Raw genomic sequence first — 18966 nt, forward strand, 5'->3', positions numbered from 1 at the left:
ATCAAAGAGGAAATATGTGTTGGACTTACTGGAAGAAACAGGAAACCTTTGAGTAAAACCTGTATCTGCACCTATGGATCCCAATGTAAAGCTAATTCCAGAGGAAGGGGGTCTGTTGGAAAACTCGAGCAGGTATAGAAGACCGGTAGGTAAGCTCATATACCTTACAGTTACTCGCCCAGATATATCTTATGCTGAAGGGGTGGTTAGTCAGTACATGAGCTCCCCTCATACCTCACATTGGAATGCAGTAATACAGATTCTTAAATACCTAAAGTGTGCACTTGGAAAAGGCCTATTATTCAAGAGACATGGTCATATGCGAATTGAAGGATTCTCTGATGTTGATTGGGCTGGGTCTCCTGCAGATAGGAGATCCACTACTGGGTATTGTACCTTTGTATGAGGTAACCTAGTATCGTGGAAGAGCAAAAAGCAAGATGTTATTACCAAGTCTAGTGCTGAGGCAGAATACAGAGCGATGGCACACACGAGTATAGAGATTATCCGGTTGAGATCGCTTTTATCTGAGATCGAGGTCGTATCTACATCTCCTTTACAGTTATATTGTGATAATAAGGTTGTTATCTACATTTCAACAAATCCGATCTTTCATGAACGCACCAAACACATCGAAGTCGATTGTCACTTCATTCGTCAGAGGATTTAGAAAGGAGAAATTTGTACTGTCTTTACTCGGTCTACAGATCAGTTGGCTGATATGTTCACAAAGCCATTAAATAAAGCAAAGTTGAGTGATATTTGTAACAAGCTAGGAATGTATAATTTATACATTCCAGCTTGAGGGGGAGTGTTAGAATAAGTATAGTTCATTAGGGTATTATTGTCATTGTACATCCTCCACTTATATAAATAGTTTATTGAGGGAGAGTCATTCTCTCTAACTCACTTTTCTCTTCTCTAAACCTTTCTCTCAACTCCACGGTCCTATTTTTAGTCCTCCTCTCTTTTTCATGCATAAGTAGGTTCTTACAATTCTTGGAGCACCTGCGTCTAAACATTGGAATTACAACTTTTTATCAAACATACCAAACAAAGAATTACCATTCAAAAGAAAAATAAACAAACAAAGAATTGTAAACTTCAAGGATTTCAGATCAATTAGCTCGGGGGTAATGTCTACAAGGAAATTGAGAACAGTAAAGTACCATAGATACACAACACAAGTTCTATTGGCTCCCCTTCTTACAGAGGGCATGAGGAGGAATCTAATTCCCAATATCCTGCATGTAGTTGATAAGAAGGTTTGTAATCAAGGGAGCCCTCTCTAAGCTTTCCTCTTCATGATCATTGAAAATAAGCTCAACATATTGATAGGGGGGAGAGGAGCATAAGTTCAGGTTTATAATACCTGGTTGGGGATTGTAGATATCTCATCTCCAATTCTCCAAGAATACTCTTGTTTTCTAAAGGTAAGATCTTTCCACTTCAAGCCTAGCACTTCAAGCCTAGTGAGCAAAAGCTTTAAACACATTCGGTGTCACCAAGTACCAACAAAATCAAAGAGTCAAAGGTTAAAATGAGTAGTGCCGATCAATTAAAATTCCTAGTAAGGTAGAAAGAACCACTTGTTGGTGTTATCAAATTGAATTTCAATGTTAACTTGTTCAAGAATCCACATCTAGCACGGTGTAAATAAGTTAAGGAAGATGAGGAAGGATGAAGAAAGGAATGAGAGAGTGATGCGAGAGGCCACAGAATTGGTTTTTCTATCATGTCATTATGAATCTAAACATTAGGAATGGAGGTGTGTTTTTTCAAAAATAAGTTTCACACAGAAATGTAGCAAGATTTTAGTTATTGTTATGGCAGACAGAGGATTAATTTGACAATATGAAGTTTGCACAATTGCTTTTGCAAATTTGTACCAACTTCAGTGAGAGGCAAATAGCATCTATTAATGCGGATTACAGAAAGGATTTGACTAGGGTTTGAGGAGGTGTGGAAACTGGAAAACAATAAAAATTGAATTCTCCAGATTAGAAAAGCATTGTAACTCTATATTATACTTTTCATTCCTTTCTTAATTTAAAAACTACATGAACCCCCTCTTAAAAACAGACAGGAATCTCACTTTGTTGCCCCTTTACCATTGTCTCTCTATTTTTAATTGACACTCTGTCCCAATGTTTCAAAATGCGGATGCAAGTCAAAAGGCAGCCAAAGTTAATCCTAGTCAACTCGGCAAGATGCGGCCAAGTGATCGGTTAACACAAGCAAGTACTTGGTTGACGCAGTGAGTACTCGAGAGAGTCAAAGGCATTTTGATTGACTTGTAGGGAAAAATGATGACTCAGACAAGAAAGCAGCAAAGGTAAAAAAGAGTTGACTCATGCGAGTCAACAATGACGCGGGGGAGTTTTGAAACTATGCTCTATCCATTTGGTGGCCCGTTTAATGAACTGACAATTACCTAACTTCCTACATGTCTACTGCTTCATTTGTACTACAATGTCATGTGTACATCCAAAAAAAAAAATCTTTGGTATGCAAGAAAATATCTATTGCAATGTACTTGGTCCTGACATGAAATACAAGATTAATTATGTGACATCTTGATTGTACTGCAATTGTTGCAGTATATGGATCAGAAACAATTTGTATCTCCTATAGCAAGTGTCTAACTCATGCTAGCTCAGTTAATGGAAGCCATGCCCTTGTAATCTGCTTCTATGCTGGATCTGGTTATAGTCCTTTGTTTATTGCTACTCAAAGAAAGAACGCATTCATTTACAGCTCCACAGAATACTGTCATTGATCTTATGGCATGAGGGTCTCCAGCACAATTAAGCATCTGAGTTGCCTGCAACTATGACTCTTTTGTTCCTGCCCTCATAAAGCAGTCCATAGTTTATTATTATTCCGATTAACCTCAAAACTCTCTTCGTTGCCTGCAGATACCACTCATTGGGCATGTAAGTGTAAGTGCTAACAGACTTGATTCATCATTCAAGACATATGTGATATCTGGTCTTGGGAATGTAAGATACTGAAAAGCACCAACCAAGCTCATGTGGATTAAGGCACTTTTTATCCTTTCTCTTTTTCCTAACATTTTCTTATTACAAACAATGACAGTCCTGATTGGTTTTCATTTCATCATGCAAAACATTTTAAGAAGATATGTTATGTACATCAGTGCTTCCATTACTTCAATGTTTCATTAGAGCGATCAATCTCTACACCTAGAGGTACAGCAAGATCCTTCATGTCAAAAGCTGATTCTAACCTCCCTCACTCTACTAATTCTTGCAAAATCATTTCCAGCTGTTATGAGAGAATGAAAAAGCAGTAATCTGATTTACTCCTTTCACAATGATATCTTCTGAGAGAATGATGTTATCTATCAAACTAGGCATGTGGTGCTTGCTTACTTAGGGTCATATATAACTTTCTTCAACTTCCATACATGGATTTTTTCTAGTGGTTGTTTAGTACCCCTATAATTTGGGACTCCCATGAAGGAATGCATTCTTGACATGTCATTCAAAAGAATTGGTCAAGGCTACAACCTGCCGACTCAAACAGTGGTACCTTTGACAATTAAATTGAATGTCTTGTCATAGTTAATACTTAAGACAATGTTGACTTCTAAAAGCTTTGCAAACAACATTTTATATTTGATGGAATCTTCTTACATGTTACTTCGCTCAAAATAACGGCTAGAAACTTCTTTAATTGGGCAATACTTCCACCAGATATAAGCTTATTGTAAAATGATGAAAATAATTCGTTGACCAAGCATCAAGCCCGTGTTGGATCATCCGATCTAGGTGGAGCAAAACCACTAGAAGATGCTATTTGAAATGTCCCTGAGTCATTCTGGGCAAGAGATTAATGTAAAATGGAAGATACGAACTAAAAAACCTAAATAATTGTAAAGAAAACTCTAAAATATGGTACCGCTTTCAAATCACCGCCTTGATGGAAGCAAAGAACCCTCTCATTGATGTAAAATGCTATGAAGAGACTGCACAAGAAACTTGCTAGAGATCATTGTCATCAGGCTTCGGTAGGCTTTTAGAGAATTAATGGGCTTTGCAAGTGTATAAAAATGGTGCAGGACGATCAAATGATGTAGAAACAAATGCCTATGAGAAAGATTTTGCACCTGAAAGAGGGCTTTGGGTAGGTTTAGAGGGGTTCACATATAACCCGAGAAGTTGCAGATCTATGTCGGCACGTTGTCGAAGGATGCCAGGAAGGCGTATAATCAGTTTTTTGGAAAAAATGAGAGTGGGCACAAGGTATGTATGGGTTTGAACGGTGATTGTAAGGTTGGGCAATTTTTTTGTAGGTATTTTAGGAGTTTTGGATAGAAGATAGGTAAAAAAAGGTTTGCGGTTCTCGGCAAGGTGGTTTATAGGAAAAAACTAAAAAACGTGAAAGAGATACATAAGAAGGTTGGAATCTCACAAACCAGAACCAAAGGCATCGCACCAAGGGATTCGTAGGCATTGCAGCTTAGGGAAAGTGGACTTCGCATCCATCATTTGCAAGAAAGTAAGAGAAAACTGTTTTCCATTCATTCATCCATAGCATAACATAGAATAATAGAAAAGTGTCCTAAAGCTTACAATATATAAGAAAAAGAAGAGAACTAAAAAGTTCTAAAACCCTAAAAAAAACTAGTACTTTTGGACCAATATACCCTCTAATGACTTAAAACTCTCTCCCCACTAAAAAAATTCCCTAATAGATATGTGGGGTCTATTTCAAACACTCATAACTCAAAGAAACCAAGTGATATTAATGGGAAAAGGCTGTGGTACCCCTATTATAACTTAAGGGACACCTCTCTCAACTACTCAACTAAGCCTTTATCCCAAACTAGTTGGGACAAAAACACCTAAAATTACAATTTAGACCTTAGGATGGTCTCCATCACACTCCCCCACTTGAAAAGAATCGACCTTGTCAAATATAATGATTGGCATGACAAGTGGGAGTTCTTCAACAAGAATCTCCGCACGTGTCGCATACGGTTGTTCTTTCCAATGAACTAGGTACTTCCAACGCACAAGTAACTTTGTGTAATCATTTCTTTGATTCGAAGTAATATACTTAAAAGGTACACCTTCAATGTATGGTTTGTATCATGACACCTTAGGCGGAAAGGAATTTGGGTCCTTCGCTTCCTTAAGTCTGCAGAAATTTGCTCCTGCATCCTCGATTGCGTTGTAAAAAATTGTCTGGGGTCAAAAGATTAAGATCGGTGACTTTGTTAGTGGGATCTAAAGCTCCTACTGATTATGTCAAACAACTTTATTCTTCCAGGCGTGTTGTATGACCGTTGTTGCTTTCTTGATCTTCATAAAATGTTAACGCACTAGCTTCTGGCGAAACCAACTTTGAAGGATGACAGCCTCTTTCTGAAACCTCATGTAACACTTATGAGCTAAGTATCATCGAAACCATCTTTATATCACAATAGTGGCTCTAGTCCAACCTTCGATTTTCATGCACTCCACAGGATGTGTCAGAAATGATTGGTCTGGCATGAACTCTTAACTTTGTGCAACATGTTGGGTCTTCAAAGCTAGAGAAGGTGCATGGAAATCTTGGTGAGTACGATCCACGCGATCCAGATGAGATAGCAGCCCATTAAATTTGGCATTTAAGCCTCCCAGTAACTCAACCATTCGATAGGGAATGCATCTAGATAACATGTTTTCAACCTGGCCTTTGTACCAAATATGATTTAGGATGATCGACAGAATGACTAACACGTGGCTCTAATACCAAATCTGATGTAGGATGGATCTATAGAAGAGATGTTAGAGGTGAAAAAGGAAGGTTGAAAATTAGGTTTTGGTTCCTAAAATATGTTATGAGATTGAAAAAATATTTTTACTAGGTTTAGGGTAGGCTCAGAGTGGTGCCGACATATGATGGGAAGCTATCGAAGGATTACGGAAAAGTGTAAATAAATTTTGGGGCAAAACGAGAGAGGCACAAGATAGGATGGATTTGAATGAAATTTCTTAAGGCCGGGAAATTATTTTTTATGGATATTTTTTCAGGTTTTGGGTTCCCGGGAAGGTGATTTTGTAGGAAAAATAAAAAATGAAAGAAAATAAACAAGAAAGAGATAGATAGAAAGGTTGGAATCTCACCAACCGAAACCCAACGCATTGCACCAAAGGGTTCTTGGGTATCGAACCTTAGGGTAGTAGACTTCACATCCATCATTTGCGAGAAAACAAGAGAAAACTGTTTTTCATTCATTCATCCATAGCATACCATAGAATAATAGAAAAGTGCCATGATACTTATCTAAGAAAAAGAAGAGAACTTGAAAGTTCTATAAAAAAAACTAATACTATTGGACCAAAATACCCTCAATGACTTAAAACTCTCTCCCCACTAAAAATTTCTATAATACATCATTTAGGATAGGGTCTCCCTTCTCGGTCATTCAGCTTAGGTTATCATTCTCTTGGATTCATTGCATCCCTCGTTTAAGGACAATTCCTTCTTACCCTAGGGGAGATCATCTGTCTATAATACATCATTTAGGATAGGGTCTACCTTCTCGGTCATTCAGCTTAGGTTATCATTCTCTTGGATTCATTGCATCCCTCGTTTAAGGACAATTCCTTCTTACCCTAGGGGAGATCATCTGTTAGGCCCTTCAGAGTTCATTCTGATAGTCCTTAAACTACGGGCATTCTCCTGCACGGTTCTGTCATCATTGTTATGTCTTGGTCTTTTAGGATTCATCCTATCATCTCTATTACATGTTTACTCCATAATCATTTTCAGTCATTGAGAAGAAACACTCCATGAATGTCAAGCTCATATACCTCGTGTTCATTATTTCTATGACAGGAAGTTGGCACACTCATAACTCAAAGAAACCAGGTGATATTAGTAGGCAGAAACTGTGGTAACCCTACTATAACTTAAGAACTTATAAGACACCTAAAAATTAAAATTTAGACCCTAGGATGGTCCTCATCAACAAATGAGTGGGTTTGATGTGTTTTTAAACCCTCTGATTCATTTGGGAGGGTTAAGAAATCAAATGACCATAAAATAGTCATTAAATGAGGGTAAACGGGGAAATAAAAAAAATTGCCACAAAAAAATAGGCTTATGGAATATTTCAAGAAAATTGCACAGATACGTTTGAAATAGGGTATTATGCCATATTTTGTCCAGAACGAATGAAACAGAACAAAACAGACTAGAAAAGGATGAAATAGAATGAAATCATGAACGGTATGTTTCATTTTGTTCTTTGCTCTGTTACAAAACATTTTGTCCATTGCAAAACAAAACGGTATTAATAACTATGGCATGAAGGATTCATTCCATGATGTTCCCGGAATGGTGAATGTTGTGGCAGATCCTTGGCTAAGGATGGCATCATGTGTTATCTCAGTATCCGACTATCCGGGCTATCACGCCTCCGGTTACCATGCCTCCAGCACAGTGACTCTACCCCCCTCCTTTAATGTTATGACTACTTTGGCCATGTTCTTTCCATAATTTTCTTTCAATCTTTCAGTAAGATGAGATGAGTTTTACTTTTCAAAAAAAAGATGAGATGAGTTTGCAAAGAAAAAAACGATAAGCCTAAATGCAAAAAAGAACGATCAAATAACAAAAACATTGCCTAAATGCAACAAAGAACAATCAAATAACAAAAACACTGAATATTTCTGCCTTCATCAACAAAACATTAAGCATCACTGCTGATTCCTTTAAAATAGAACGAGGCCAAAGGCGTGCGTAATTCACAGTACTCTCACACATGCCCTGAGAAGTTTTTTTTTTTTTTTTTTTTTTTTTTTTCTTTTGAATGGTTGCACTTAGAAGAAAGTTAAAGTTAGTTTCTAAATCCACCATGCAAATATGAACTTGGGGTTTAGCTTTGTACATCTATTTAAGGGTATTATGGTCATTTCATGATTAAAATTGTGAAAAGTTCCACCTCAAGTCCATCCTTATTCATTAATAGCAACACTCGATACTTATGAAGAGTCTGGCTTACCAAATATTATCAAACACCACACTAAGAACAGAAACAGTAAAGTATCAGCATATAACATATTTTATATCAGGTAAACAACGGTTGGCAAAAAGAAAGATTCAGAGTAAAAGAGGGTCAATCAGATTGTCTCTCCCTCTCTAAATGTTCAGATCCAATACATGCTAGCTAACAAACCTCACAATCTTGACCTTGATGCCTTACTGTAACAGTGTAACTTGCTTACCCATTGCATTACCAGTTAGGTACTACTCCTGTAACCTTAACCACCATGCAAGGTTGAAATAAACACCACCGCATCTTTTTCTCCTACTGTTGCATCAAGCTGACCATCTAATTCCCAATCAGAATCATTTATGAGGACTATAATACCAGGTCTCCTGCACGTTGGACCAAACAAATTAGTTCACTCCTTCCAGAATACTCAAAAAGAAAAAGAGGAAAGATAGTCATAATCATGATGACGAAAATGAATGTTGCATGGATTCTTTGCCCCCCTATGCCGAATCCATGTCGACACATCTCCACATGCGAATTGGACATGGATTCACGTGGGACACACCTGGATTCTTGTCGTAGCTGTGTCCCGCACGAATTCTGTTTTTTCGGGCGAACCCGACTCATCATTGTTTCTTTTAAAATGAGAATCCTATATATTTCCCCTTTAAACATGTTTCCTTTTTTACTTTTTTTTTTATATAAAAGCACAACCGGTACTCTTTTAATAAAAACCCTAGCGCCTCGACCCTAGAACATCGACCCCCTTCCTTCTTCGACCCTATTAATAAAAACTCTAAGGCCTCAACCCTTCATCCTCAAATTTTTCATAAATATACATTCATATCCATATATAGGTTGCTGAATATATATATATATATATATATATATATAGATGAAAGTGTTGGTGAGCTTAAGCTCACCAAACTTATGGTGAGCTTAAGCGCCCAATCACATTGGGGCCTACTTTGTTAGGATGATCCGAAGCATTCATTTGAAAGGCCCTTACATAGATGGGGTGTGTACCAAAAATCAGCTCTATAGGATCATCCTAACCCATCCATTTGTGGAGGTCAAAATGGACAGACATTATTTGTCCACAAATCTGCCCATTTTTGTCCTCCACAAATGGAGGGGTTAGGATGATCCTATGGAGCTGATTTTTGGTACACACCCTATCTATGATAGGGCCTTGCAAATGAATGGTTTGGATCACCACAGAAAATGTGGGACCCATGTGATTGGGGCGCTTAAGCTCACCATAAGTTTGGTGAGCTTAAGCTCACCAACACTTTCCTCATATATATATATATATATATATATATATATATATATATATATATATATATATATATATATATAGAGAGAGAGAGAGAGAGAGAAAGTAAAGTGTTTCTGCACCCTTGTGCGGATAAGCTTATCCGCACTTGAGTGCAGAAACAGGGTGGTCCAACATTTTTTGGGGGATCCAAAGCATTCGCTTGGAAGGCCACTTCATGGATAGGATGTGTACCAAAAACCAGCCCCATTGGATCATCCTAACCCTGCCATTTGTGGAGGGGAAAAATGGGCATAAACATGGACACAGTGTCTGCCCATTTTCCCCTCCACCTTTGATTGGGTTAGGATGATCCAATGGGGCTGATTTTTGGGACACACCCTATCCATGGAAGGGCCTTCGAAATGAATGCTTGTAATCCCCCAAAAAATGTGGGCCCCCACCCTGTTTTTGCACTCGAGTGCAGATAACTTATTTGCACAAAAGTGCAGGAACACTATATATATATATATATATATATATATATATATATATATATATATATATATATATATATATATAGAGAGAGAGAGAGAGAGGAAAAGGATTGTACGCTCGAGCGTACCAAGCTTATGTTACACTACGTGCCCCAATCACATGGGTCCCACATTTTTGTGGTGATCCAAAGCATTCATTTGTAAGGCCCTATCATAGATAGGGTGTGTACCAAAAATCAGCTCCATTGAATCATCCTAACCCCTCCAAAAGTGGAGGGCAAAAATGGGCAGATTTGTGGTCTGTCCATTTTGCCCTCCACAAATGGATGGGTTAGGATGATCCTATGGAGCTGATTTTTGGTACACACCCTATCTATGATAGGGCCTTTCAAACGAATGCTTTGGATCATCCTAACAAAGTGGGCCCATATGTGATTGGGCACTCGAGCGTACCATAAGCTTGGTACGCTCAAGCGTACAATCCTTTTCCTCATATATATTATTTTATTTTATTTAAAAATTACCGAATCCACGAATCCTACTTTTGTGGGTTTGCCAAATCCGACACCTCGAATCCGTGTAGGATCCCAATCCATGCAACACAGACCAGGATTCTAGGATTTAAATAGTAGTCCCTCCAAAATTTTGATTAAATGAGAAAAAAAGTAGCTTGGTAGTTGGTAGTGGTACTTACACAGTATCTCCTTTCATAAACATTTCAGGCCTCTCCTTGATTAAATTGGTGCTGACCCAAGACAGCAAGTCTCTCATTGGTAACTGGAATGTATATGATAGGGAATAGATGATTTGAATAGACCAAAAAGGATTCCACATATTTTGCATCTTTCAGTTACAAAACTAACCTTCTTTTCTCCATCTTTCAGGTCAACATCAACATTATGAATCTTCACTGATTGACAAAGAAGCTCCAGGCCACCACTGCATTAGATAGTTAACATGATAAGGACCAAAGTAACGGATTCCAAACTAAACTGAAGTAAAGCAATAAAATGAACTTAGAAGAAACTCTGTAGAGAACAAAGAACAACTTACGCAGGAAGTAGGCTTGACATCTTGACTCTTAACCCAACGACTAAGCCTAAGTTCCATTTACACAGAAAGAGTATCACCTAGCATTTAGGTATTAGAGTATCACCTAGCATTTAGGTATTCACCCCACGTACAATAGGTCATGCTCCCAGACATATAGGCACCAACAAACTAGTAAGCCCTACTTCCTAGACCAGCCAAATTAAGCATAAGCCATCAATAAACTATAATAGTAGATCCCCATAGTCCCAACAGCATTCACCGTTTCATCGCCCTAGGAATTGCACTTTCCTTCAAGCACCAATTTTACATGATGCCCCTGTTTTCCCTTGAGGGATTACAATTACAACCCATTGCTAAGTACTCCATAATCAAATTATGAATATAATGTCAAGATTCAATGATACACAAAATGGAGAAAATGGATTGCATTGCCCCAAGGCCCTCAACAACCAAAACTAGAGATCAAATAGATTAAATGGTATATATGGTGCATTTCCTCTCATTAGGGAATAGTTGTACTTGTAACTTTGTTATCATTAGTGAGCAAAGAAATTTAAGGGGTAAGGACTCGATCATTGACTCTCATACATTCTCTCTACGCTCTCCTTCTTTCATGTATCCTCCAAATCTCACATGGATTTGACCTTTAGAGGGTTCTAGGCATGTGCAGACATATGTTGGTTTGAAAGGTTTATGAGGATCAAAATTCACAGTTCTGAAGAATCAAACAACGTTCTTCAGACCACTCACGAAATTTTCAGGAGAGAAGATTTGTGAGAGATGTGTATATACTGTAGCGCTTCTTGAGTCAGACTAGATAACAATCAAAAGCATTTTCACTTACAAAAATTTTGTATGGGTCGATATAAACATCATTCCAACTACATATTGATAGGAAAGCCATGGATAGATGGTGAGAGCCACTTGCAAGCATGAATTATTTAAGAAAAAAAAAGAACTGCAGCTTCAAAAGATAGTCATATGATTCAATGAAAGGATTCCAACAGTTGTCGAATTGAATAGCAAAACAATAGGCAAGCACATGTAGTTTAAACAAAGGTTTAAAATTTCAGAAGCATTTCAGTCCAAAATCACGGCCGAAATCCAAGTAAGATTATCCACCACTAGTTTTTCTTTTGATTCTTTTGTCATTTTTAGAAATTACTTAAAGGAATCTCATTGTTCTTTTATTTTCTTTTTTATAAGATATTCTTATATTTTCTGAGCGTGAAATTGATTTTTGTGAGGGTTTCTATCAAACTGTCAACCTTTTGGCAGAAACTTTGCTGTTTTAATCTGAAAAGTTACATATTTTGGACGAAATGCTAGGCAAAATCCTGTATTTTCAAAAACAGGCGGAATTATCAAAATCAAAATATTTCGTTCAAAGTTTAAAACTATGGTTTAAACAAGTACATCTTATTGGATGCAGGCACATAACTACATCTTTAAAGTCAATAGTAATGTTGAATAGCATGTATTAAATCTTGTAGTCTTAGAGGGTATTGTAGTCATTGTACATTGTTGCCCTAGTTCGAGCCAATATATACATCATTTACATGAGGAGCTCCCTAGTGGAGTCTCTCCATCCTTCACTCCTCTCCTTCTTCCTCTCTCTCTCTCTCTCTAACCCTAGCTCATTTCTAACCTGGTATCAGAGCAAAGATCCTAGGGAAGGAAAGAAAAGAGTCTCTCTCTCTCTCTCTAAAATCTCTACCCATCTCTCGGTATTTTTTGCTTCCCATTTTTGTTTGCGTGAAATCCCTCCCGTAATCCTCTTTCTCATGTTTTATTTTTTATTTTTTTCCCTAAACTATCTCAGATCTCTAAATCTCTCACGTTATGCTCTCTTTTTTCTTATTTTGGAGTTGCCGTAAACTCCATAGCCTTTTGTTCTCAAAAATATCTCCTCCCAAAATCCCTAAAATCTCTAAAGCCCTATTTTCTCTCCCTAGATTCTCTCTTTCTCGGAAAATCTCTCTCGCATTCTCTCTCTTTCTCGATATTTTCTCTATCTCTCATTTGGGTTGTCGTATGGAGTGTTGTCTTGTATCCTTCATCCTCATCTTTGTTTTTCTCCCTTGATATTTGTTGTGTTTATGTTTTTTGCCTTCCTCTCCAAGGTGCCCACCAAGTGTTCGGTGAAATATCCGAAAAGATTTGGTGCCTTGGACATCTTCTTTTCGGTTCAAGTTGAAGGCCTTCGGCTTCAAGTTGGGGAGGAGTGTTGTCTAGTGTTGTCATCTCTTTCTTTTCATTGTTTTCTCTGTCTTTTGAGTTGATGTCATCTCTTTCTTTACATTGTCTAGTGTTGTCTTCTATGTTTTCTATGTCTTTTATGTAGTTCTTCAAGACGCACACCAAGTTTTGATAAAATGTCTAAGAGAGGTGTGGTGCCTTGTTTGTTCTCGTTTCTTTGTCTTCTTCTCCAAAGTGCACACCAAGTGTTTGATAAAATGTCTAAGAGAGGTGTCGTGCCTTGATTGTCTTCTTTTCGTTACAAGTTGAAGGTATTCGACCTTCAACTTGAGAGGGAGTGTTGTCATGAAGTTCTCTATCGTCTTTTCTTCATCTTTGCTTGAGGGAGTATTGTGTTGGTGTTGTCTTCCTTAGTGATGTCTTCTTGTCTTCTTGTCGACTTGTCTTCTTGTCCTCTTGTCAACTTTTCATGTGTTCTCTTCTTGCAAGTTGAAGGTGTTCGACCTTTAACTTGAGGTGTAGTTGTCATGTTTTTCTTAGAGTTGTTCCCTTTTCTTAATGTTGTCTTTTTCTATCATGTTTTTCTTGGAGTAATTCCTTTCTCTTGACGTTGTCGTTTTCTTTGTATTGTCTTTTTGGGGGAGTGTTGTTATGTTGTTATGTTGTCTTTTCTTAAGTAAGAGTGATATCGTCTAATATACATGGGTACATACACTAAACTCATAGTGACTAGTGACTAATCCATGAATTGAAAAAAATGGGCCCTTTTAACTCAGTGGTAGAGTAACGCCATAGTAAGGTGTAAGTCATCGGTTCAAATATGATAAAGGGATTTTTCACGAAGCTCCAGTCATAGTCTCCATTTTTCAGCGGAGAATAGAAATAGAGATTTTTTTTTTATTTGTAAGAAAAAAACCCAGGAGGAGCGTAGAATGTAAATACCCGAAAAACCCCCTAAACGAAAATTCGTTTTCTCCTATTAAGGAGGGGCGTTTTTGTCCTCTAGTGTTTGGCTTTGATTAAGGCTTCTTAAAGAAAGCCTATAAATACATCTTTTTGGAGTTTAATCAAACCCTAAACTCGTTTCGTTCAGCCCCAAGTGAGGATTTTCGTGAGAAAGAAAGAGGAGATCGAGTTTTGGAAGAAGAAAGCGAAGATCAAGGTAAGAACTATGTTCTTTATTGATTTATGTTATTAGAAACTCAAAAACAAGAATTTTGTGATCTTAAAAAGATGAAAGCGAAGGTTTTATTTCGTTTAATATGTGTCTTAAGACTGATCTTGGTTTCCTTCGGATTCGCTTTGTTATGGAATCCCTAACGAGCCCAAGATCAGATCGTTTTGGTTTTTAGAAAAGCTTGTCTTGAACGGTCGAACAAAAAAGTTTAGATAATTTTTACAATAATTATGTGTCGATTCGAGCGTGAAATTATATTAGTTGGATTCCTCTCGTCGATACGAATCCAACGGATTCGCCTACGCGCGAATCGGAGCTAAAACGAGAAAGTTTGGTCTGTAGAAGTTTTGGTAAAATAGGGGACGAATCTGAAATTATCGTAAAGAAATTAGAAAACTTCGAAAATTCATAACTTCTTCGTTTCTTGTCTGTTTTCGAAGCTCTTGTACTTTACAGATGTGCCGAAATCGAGTACTTTTAGTTAAAAATAGTTTCAAAAATTTTTGGAGACTCTATAATGATGATAATTCCAAAATACTAAGAAAAATCCTGGGACGGTTTATCGATTCTTTTCCGAAGAGGCACCAAAGGGTGTCTTGTGTCAGTAGGAGTATATATATGCCTGATAGGAGTGAAATTAAGGATGAAACTCATGGAGAATATTCATACTCTTGATTGTAGGTAATTAAGGTGAATTTGAAAAGGAAAGTATTCGTCATTGGAGGTACGTAATTTCGTACTACCTTAGTGTTGCGATTTACCTTTTGAACACTATGTCATTGTTGATTGTGAACCCCAAACTTTCTGGATTTGTGGAGCCATTGATAAACTTTAGATCTCTATTTGGGTCTTGCATGCTTAACCATTTTCCTTGATTAAACTCTATAGAATCTTGCTATTTGATATACACATTGGATGTATCGTTCATAACTTTGAACTTTTATGAAAACCTTCACAATCTCCTCATAACTATGAACCTTTGAACTATTAGATATTCTCCACCATATGAATCCATTGTGAAACACTCACTTCGAACTTTGAACACCTCCTTTTGGACTATGTGAACTTTGGACACCTTTTGAGAGGCTTAGGTATTTATGTGAACTTTTGGGCCCGCACCAATGGGGATAATAAGTTGACTTTTGGGGCCCGTCAGTAGGTCTATATGCTGACCTTGTCGATAGGTATGTGAACCTAAGAACTAGTTCCGACACCGTGGGCGGTCGGTGTAACCAATAACACGCTTTTTGGATCCGTGAGCAGTCGGGGTGAAATAACTTGCTTTTTGGACTAAGCCGATGATCTCGGGGTGATATCGAACCCATATTGATTTCCTTCAGTGATCCTTTGAATATTGTGACCCCTTTTGTTGTGACACTTTGGCCTATGCCATTATGGACCTTACTCCTCCACATTGAACTTGTCTTAACTATCTCACTTGTGACTTATATCTTTTTTTTTATTCTGTTACGGACCTCTTTTTGTAGCATGCATGATCCCACTCTTGTAGTGCGCTATTATGTACTGAGCTTTCAGCTGACTGTGGTTTATTATTTTTCAGAGTTTGATCTTCGTGGAGCCAACGAGGAGAAGCAGGCGTGATTTCTTATTTCTGATTATCATTACCTTCCAATACTTTTACATTTCTTAGACAGTGAGTATTGTTTAGGATTTATTGAGACTGTTATTTGATTACGTACTTTGATTTTTACGGGATTAGGGGTTAGATGAGAGGTTCGGAAAGGAATTGAGATTTGATTATTGGATTAATGTAAGACATTTAAATTCAATTATTCAGATTATTGCAGATGTTTTGATATTTGCTTTGCTAACCTTGTATGCTTGTGAAGCTTGCTTTGCAGGTGTACGGCGTTGTCGCACCCGTAAGCCTTGTGTTGTGAATATGTATGTATGTGTGTGGCTTGGTAGCGTGACAGTTCTCCTTATATTTACGCATTAGTTTTCAGCTATATGCCTTATCTCTTCGTGTTGTTCAGCTTTATGTCTTATCTCTCTTAAGGCGACACCTTTGTTTTTCTGTCGACCTCTCTTTTCCGGGCAATGGTGTCCCCATCGTTGGTCGGCTCTCTTACAGGCGAGGGCTTTGTTTTCCCGTTGACCTTCTTTTCCGGGCGATTGTGTCTCCATCATTGGTCGACTCTCTCACAAGCAATGGCTTTGTTTTCCGTTGACCTCTCTTTTTCGGACGATGATGTCCCCATCGTTGGTCGACTCTCTCAGAGGCGACGGCTTTGTTTTCCCGTCGACCACTCTTTTTCGGACGATGGTGTCCCCATCGTTGGTCGGCTCTCTACCAGGTGACGGGTTCATTTTTCTGTCGGCCTTCTTTCCGAGCGGTGATTTCCCCACCATTGGCTGGCTCTGTTCAGGCAACGGTTCCCCGTTGACCTCTCTTCATGTGACGATGTTCATGCCGTCAACCTTGTACAATGGTTTCCCCATCGGTGGTTATCTTTTATTGGTGTAATACTGCTTAGCTAGTGTTCCTGCTCGTGGTGCTTCACCGTTTCTCATGTGCAGACCTTTTGTGTGTCTATTTTGCTCGATGAATCGCTGTTATTTCCCTGCCAAAGTTTCACCGTTCGATCCTTCATGGTTTGCAGACGTATTTGTCGAGCTCTCATTCAGGAGGAGGCCCTATTTTTTTATCGTTCTCGCCTTCACGTTGATTCAGGAAGAGCTGCTCCGTTTTTTATGCCTGCGGATCTCATTGCTGTACTCATGGCCGTTGTTGTCTTTTTGTTAAGTTTTCATCATGTATTTACTACATCAGCTTGCTAGATGTGTATGAGCTTATTGTACCTTTTGGTGTATGGTTCTTTTTAGCAAGCTCGAGTTTCATAGTATATACACTCCAACTTGAGGGGGAGTGTTGAATAACATGTATTAGGGCAGTTTAGTCATTACTTATAGTGTAGAGGGTATTATAGTCATTGTCCATTCTTGCCCTAGTTTGGGCCTATATTTACATCATTTATATGAGGAGCTCCCTAGTGGAGTCTCTCCATCCTTCACTCCTCTTCTTCTGCCTCTCTCTCTAACCCTAGCTCATTTTTAACAAGTAACATGTAATGATTTGACATTAATGCAAATAAAATAGGGAAATAACTACACAAACATGATATCATTCAAAAGAAAAACTACATAGACATAATTTCTTTTTTCCGGCGAATTCATGGTCAATAAAAACACATGCGATCCAATTTCGTCAATTTAAAACAACTGTTTCAACAACTTAAGAGAAGATTCAAACAAAACAAAAGAAAAAAAAAACAGGAAAGTGGAAAAGCTTACCCGAATTCAACAGTAAGCTGCATATCTGATTCTTGGAATTGGAAAAAAATTTTGCTGCGAAAACGTAAAGAGAGACAGTGAGAGACAGAGCAGAAGAAAAAATAAAATAGGGAAGAAGATGAGAGGATCCATACCTTAGAAAAAAAATAAAAAGAAGTGGCAACGGTGAGGCTGAAGATGGAACAGAAACCCTAGCTCGGCTGTTCGAAGAGTCGACGAGACCGCGTGTTTTGAACGCTAAAAAGTACAAAAGCTACTGCGCCTCTTCTTTCTTGTATATCTCTTGCTTCCTATGAACTTTCTCAGGTTTTGGAGACGAGACTAAGACATGGGTGCAACGAGTTTATAGTCCATTATTTTTCAATAAGTATGTACGGCCCACACATAGGATGATCCAAACCGTCGATAAGATGGGACGCAACCTAAATAGGTTGTGCCCCAAAAAATCATTTCCAACCGGACATGGTCTGAACCCAACCTCCTGATGCACGAAATGTCTAGCTATAGGCAGTCAGAGTTTTTATATGGTGTAAGCCCTTACAACTATACGGTATAGATACCATCCTTGGTATATGATCCAACAGCAGCTCACTTTTTGAGAAGATGCTGTTGGATCAAATATCAAGGGGAAGTGGTACCTCCACCATACAAAGGCCTTATTGTTGTAAGGCCTTGCACCATATAATTTCTCACGTAGTCAAAAGTAGGGGTGGTTATTCGGTTTAAATCGAACCGAATAGACTGAAATTTGGTAACCGAAATAATTTCGGTTGCCAAATTTCGGTAATCGAAACCGAACCGAAATTATCCGAAACCGAACCGAATAAAAATTCGGTTATTCGGTTATAACCAAATAACTGAATTGTGGGAGAAAAAGAGGGAAAAATCAAAATCTCAGTTTGGATGGGAGGGCTACGATCATCTGATTGAAATGATTTTTTGAGCACAACCTAATCAACTTGTGATCAATCAAATGGACGGTTTTGATCATCCTACTGAGTGCACATATAGCACTTTTTTTAGGAAAAAAATGGTCTTCATCCATAATTTCGGTTATTTCGGTTAACCGAATTTTTTAATTTTTTTTTAGAAAACCGAATTTCCAAAAAAAAAAAAACAGAAACCGAATCGAAAAGAAAAAAACCGAACCGGATATGACATGTTTCACAAGACGACAAAAATCTGGTCATCCCAAGCCGGCCAGGATATGACGCGTTGCACAAGACGACAAAAATCTGGTCGTCCCAGGCCGGCCAGGATATGGCGCGTTGCACAAAACGACAAAAATTTGGCCGTCCCAGGCCTTGCAGATGGCTTGGCCGGACAGATTTCACTTCAAAATTCTGGTCGTCCCAGGCCGTGCAGATGGCCTGGCCGGACAGATTTCACTTCAAGTTTCTGGCCGTCCCCGGCCGTACAGATTTCACTTCAAGTTTCTGGTCGTTCCAAGCCG

The 18966-nt window shown here is 38.2% G+C and overlaps 1 protein-coding gene across 1 annotated transcript; it reads right to left on the bottom strand.

Annotated features, from left to right (window-relative positions):
- Positions 1-7954: 7954 nt before the first annotated feature.
- LOC143885419 (ubiquitin-related modifier 1 homolog 2-like) lies at positions 7955-17960 on the bottom strand. The gene is made up of 5 exons (XM_077389584.1): positions 17648-17960; positions 17514-17567; positions 10633-10708; positions 10464-10546; positions 7955-8397 (listed from the first exon to the last, which is right to left on the bottom strand). The coding sequence occupies exons 2-5, from the start codon at positions 17534-17536 to the stop codon at positions 8280-8282; spliced, it is 300 nt and encodes a 99-aa protein (XP_077245699.1). The 5' UTR covers positions 17537-17567; positions 17648-17960; the 3' UTR covers positions 7955-8279.
- Between the last annotated feature and the right edge of the window lie 1006 nt (positions 17961-18966).

The sequence above is a fragment of the Tasmannia lanceolata genome, unplaced genomic scaffold (assembly GCF_043159265.1).
Source record: "Tasmannia lanceolata isolate RefF3 unplaced genomic scaffold, GAP_Taslan_0.1 ptg000008l, whole genome shotgun sequence".
Classification (NCBI taxonomy): domain Eukaryota; kingdom Viridiplantae; phylum Streptophyta; class Magnoliopsida; order Canellales; family Winteraceae; genus Tasmannia; species Tasmannia lanceolata.

What these genes read in the sequence shown, in the direction of transcription:
- LOC143885419 (XM_077389584.1), bottom strand. Translation starts at nt 17,536, where the DNA reads ATGCAGCTTACTGTTGAATTCGG. An exon ending in CAGCTTACTGTTGAATTCGG is followed by an intron (nt 10,709 to 17,513) that starts GTAAGCTTTTCC and finishes TATCTAATGCAG; the next exon opens with TGGTGGCCTGGAGCTTCTTT. An exon ending in TGAAAGATGGAGAAAAGAAG is followed by an intron (nt 10,547 to 10,632) that starts GTTAGTTTTGTA and finishes TATACATTCCAG; the next exon opens with TTACCAATGAGAGACTTGCT.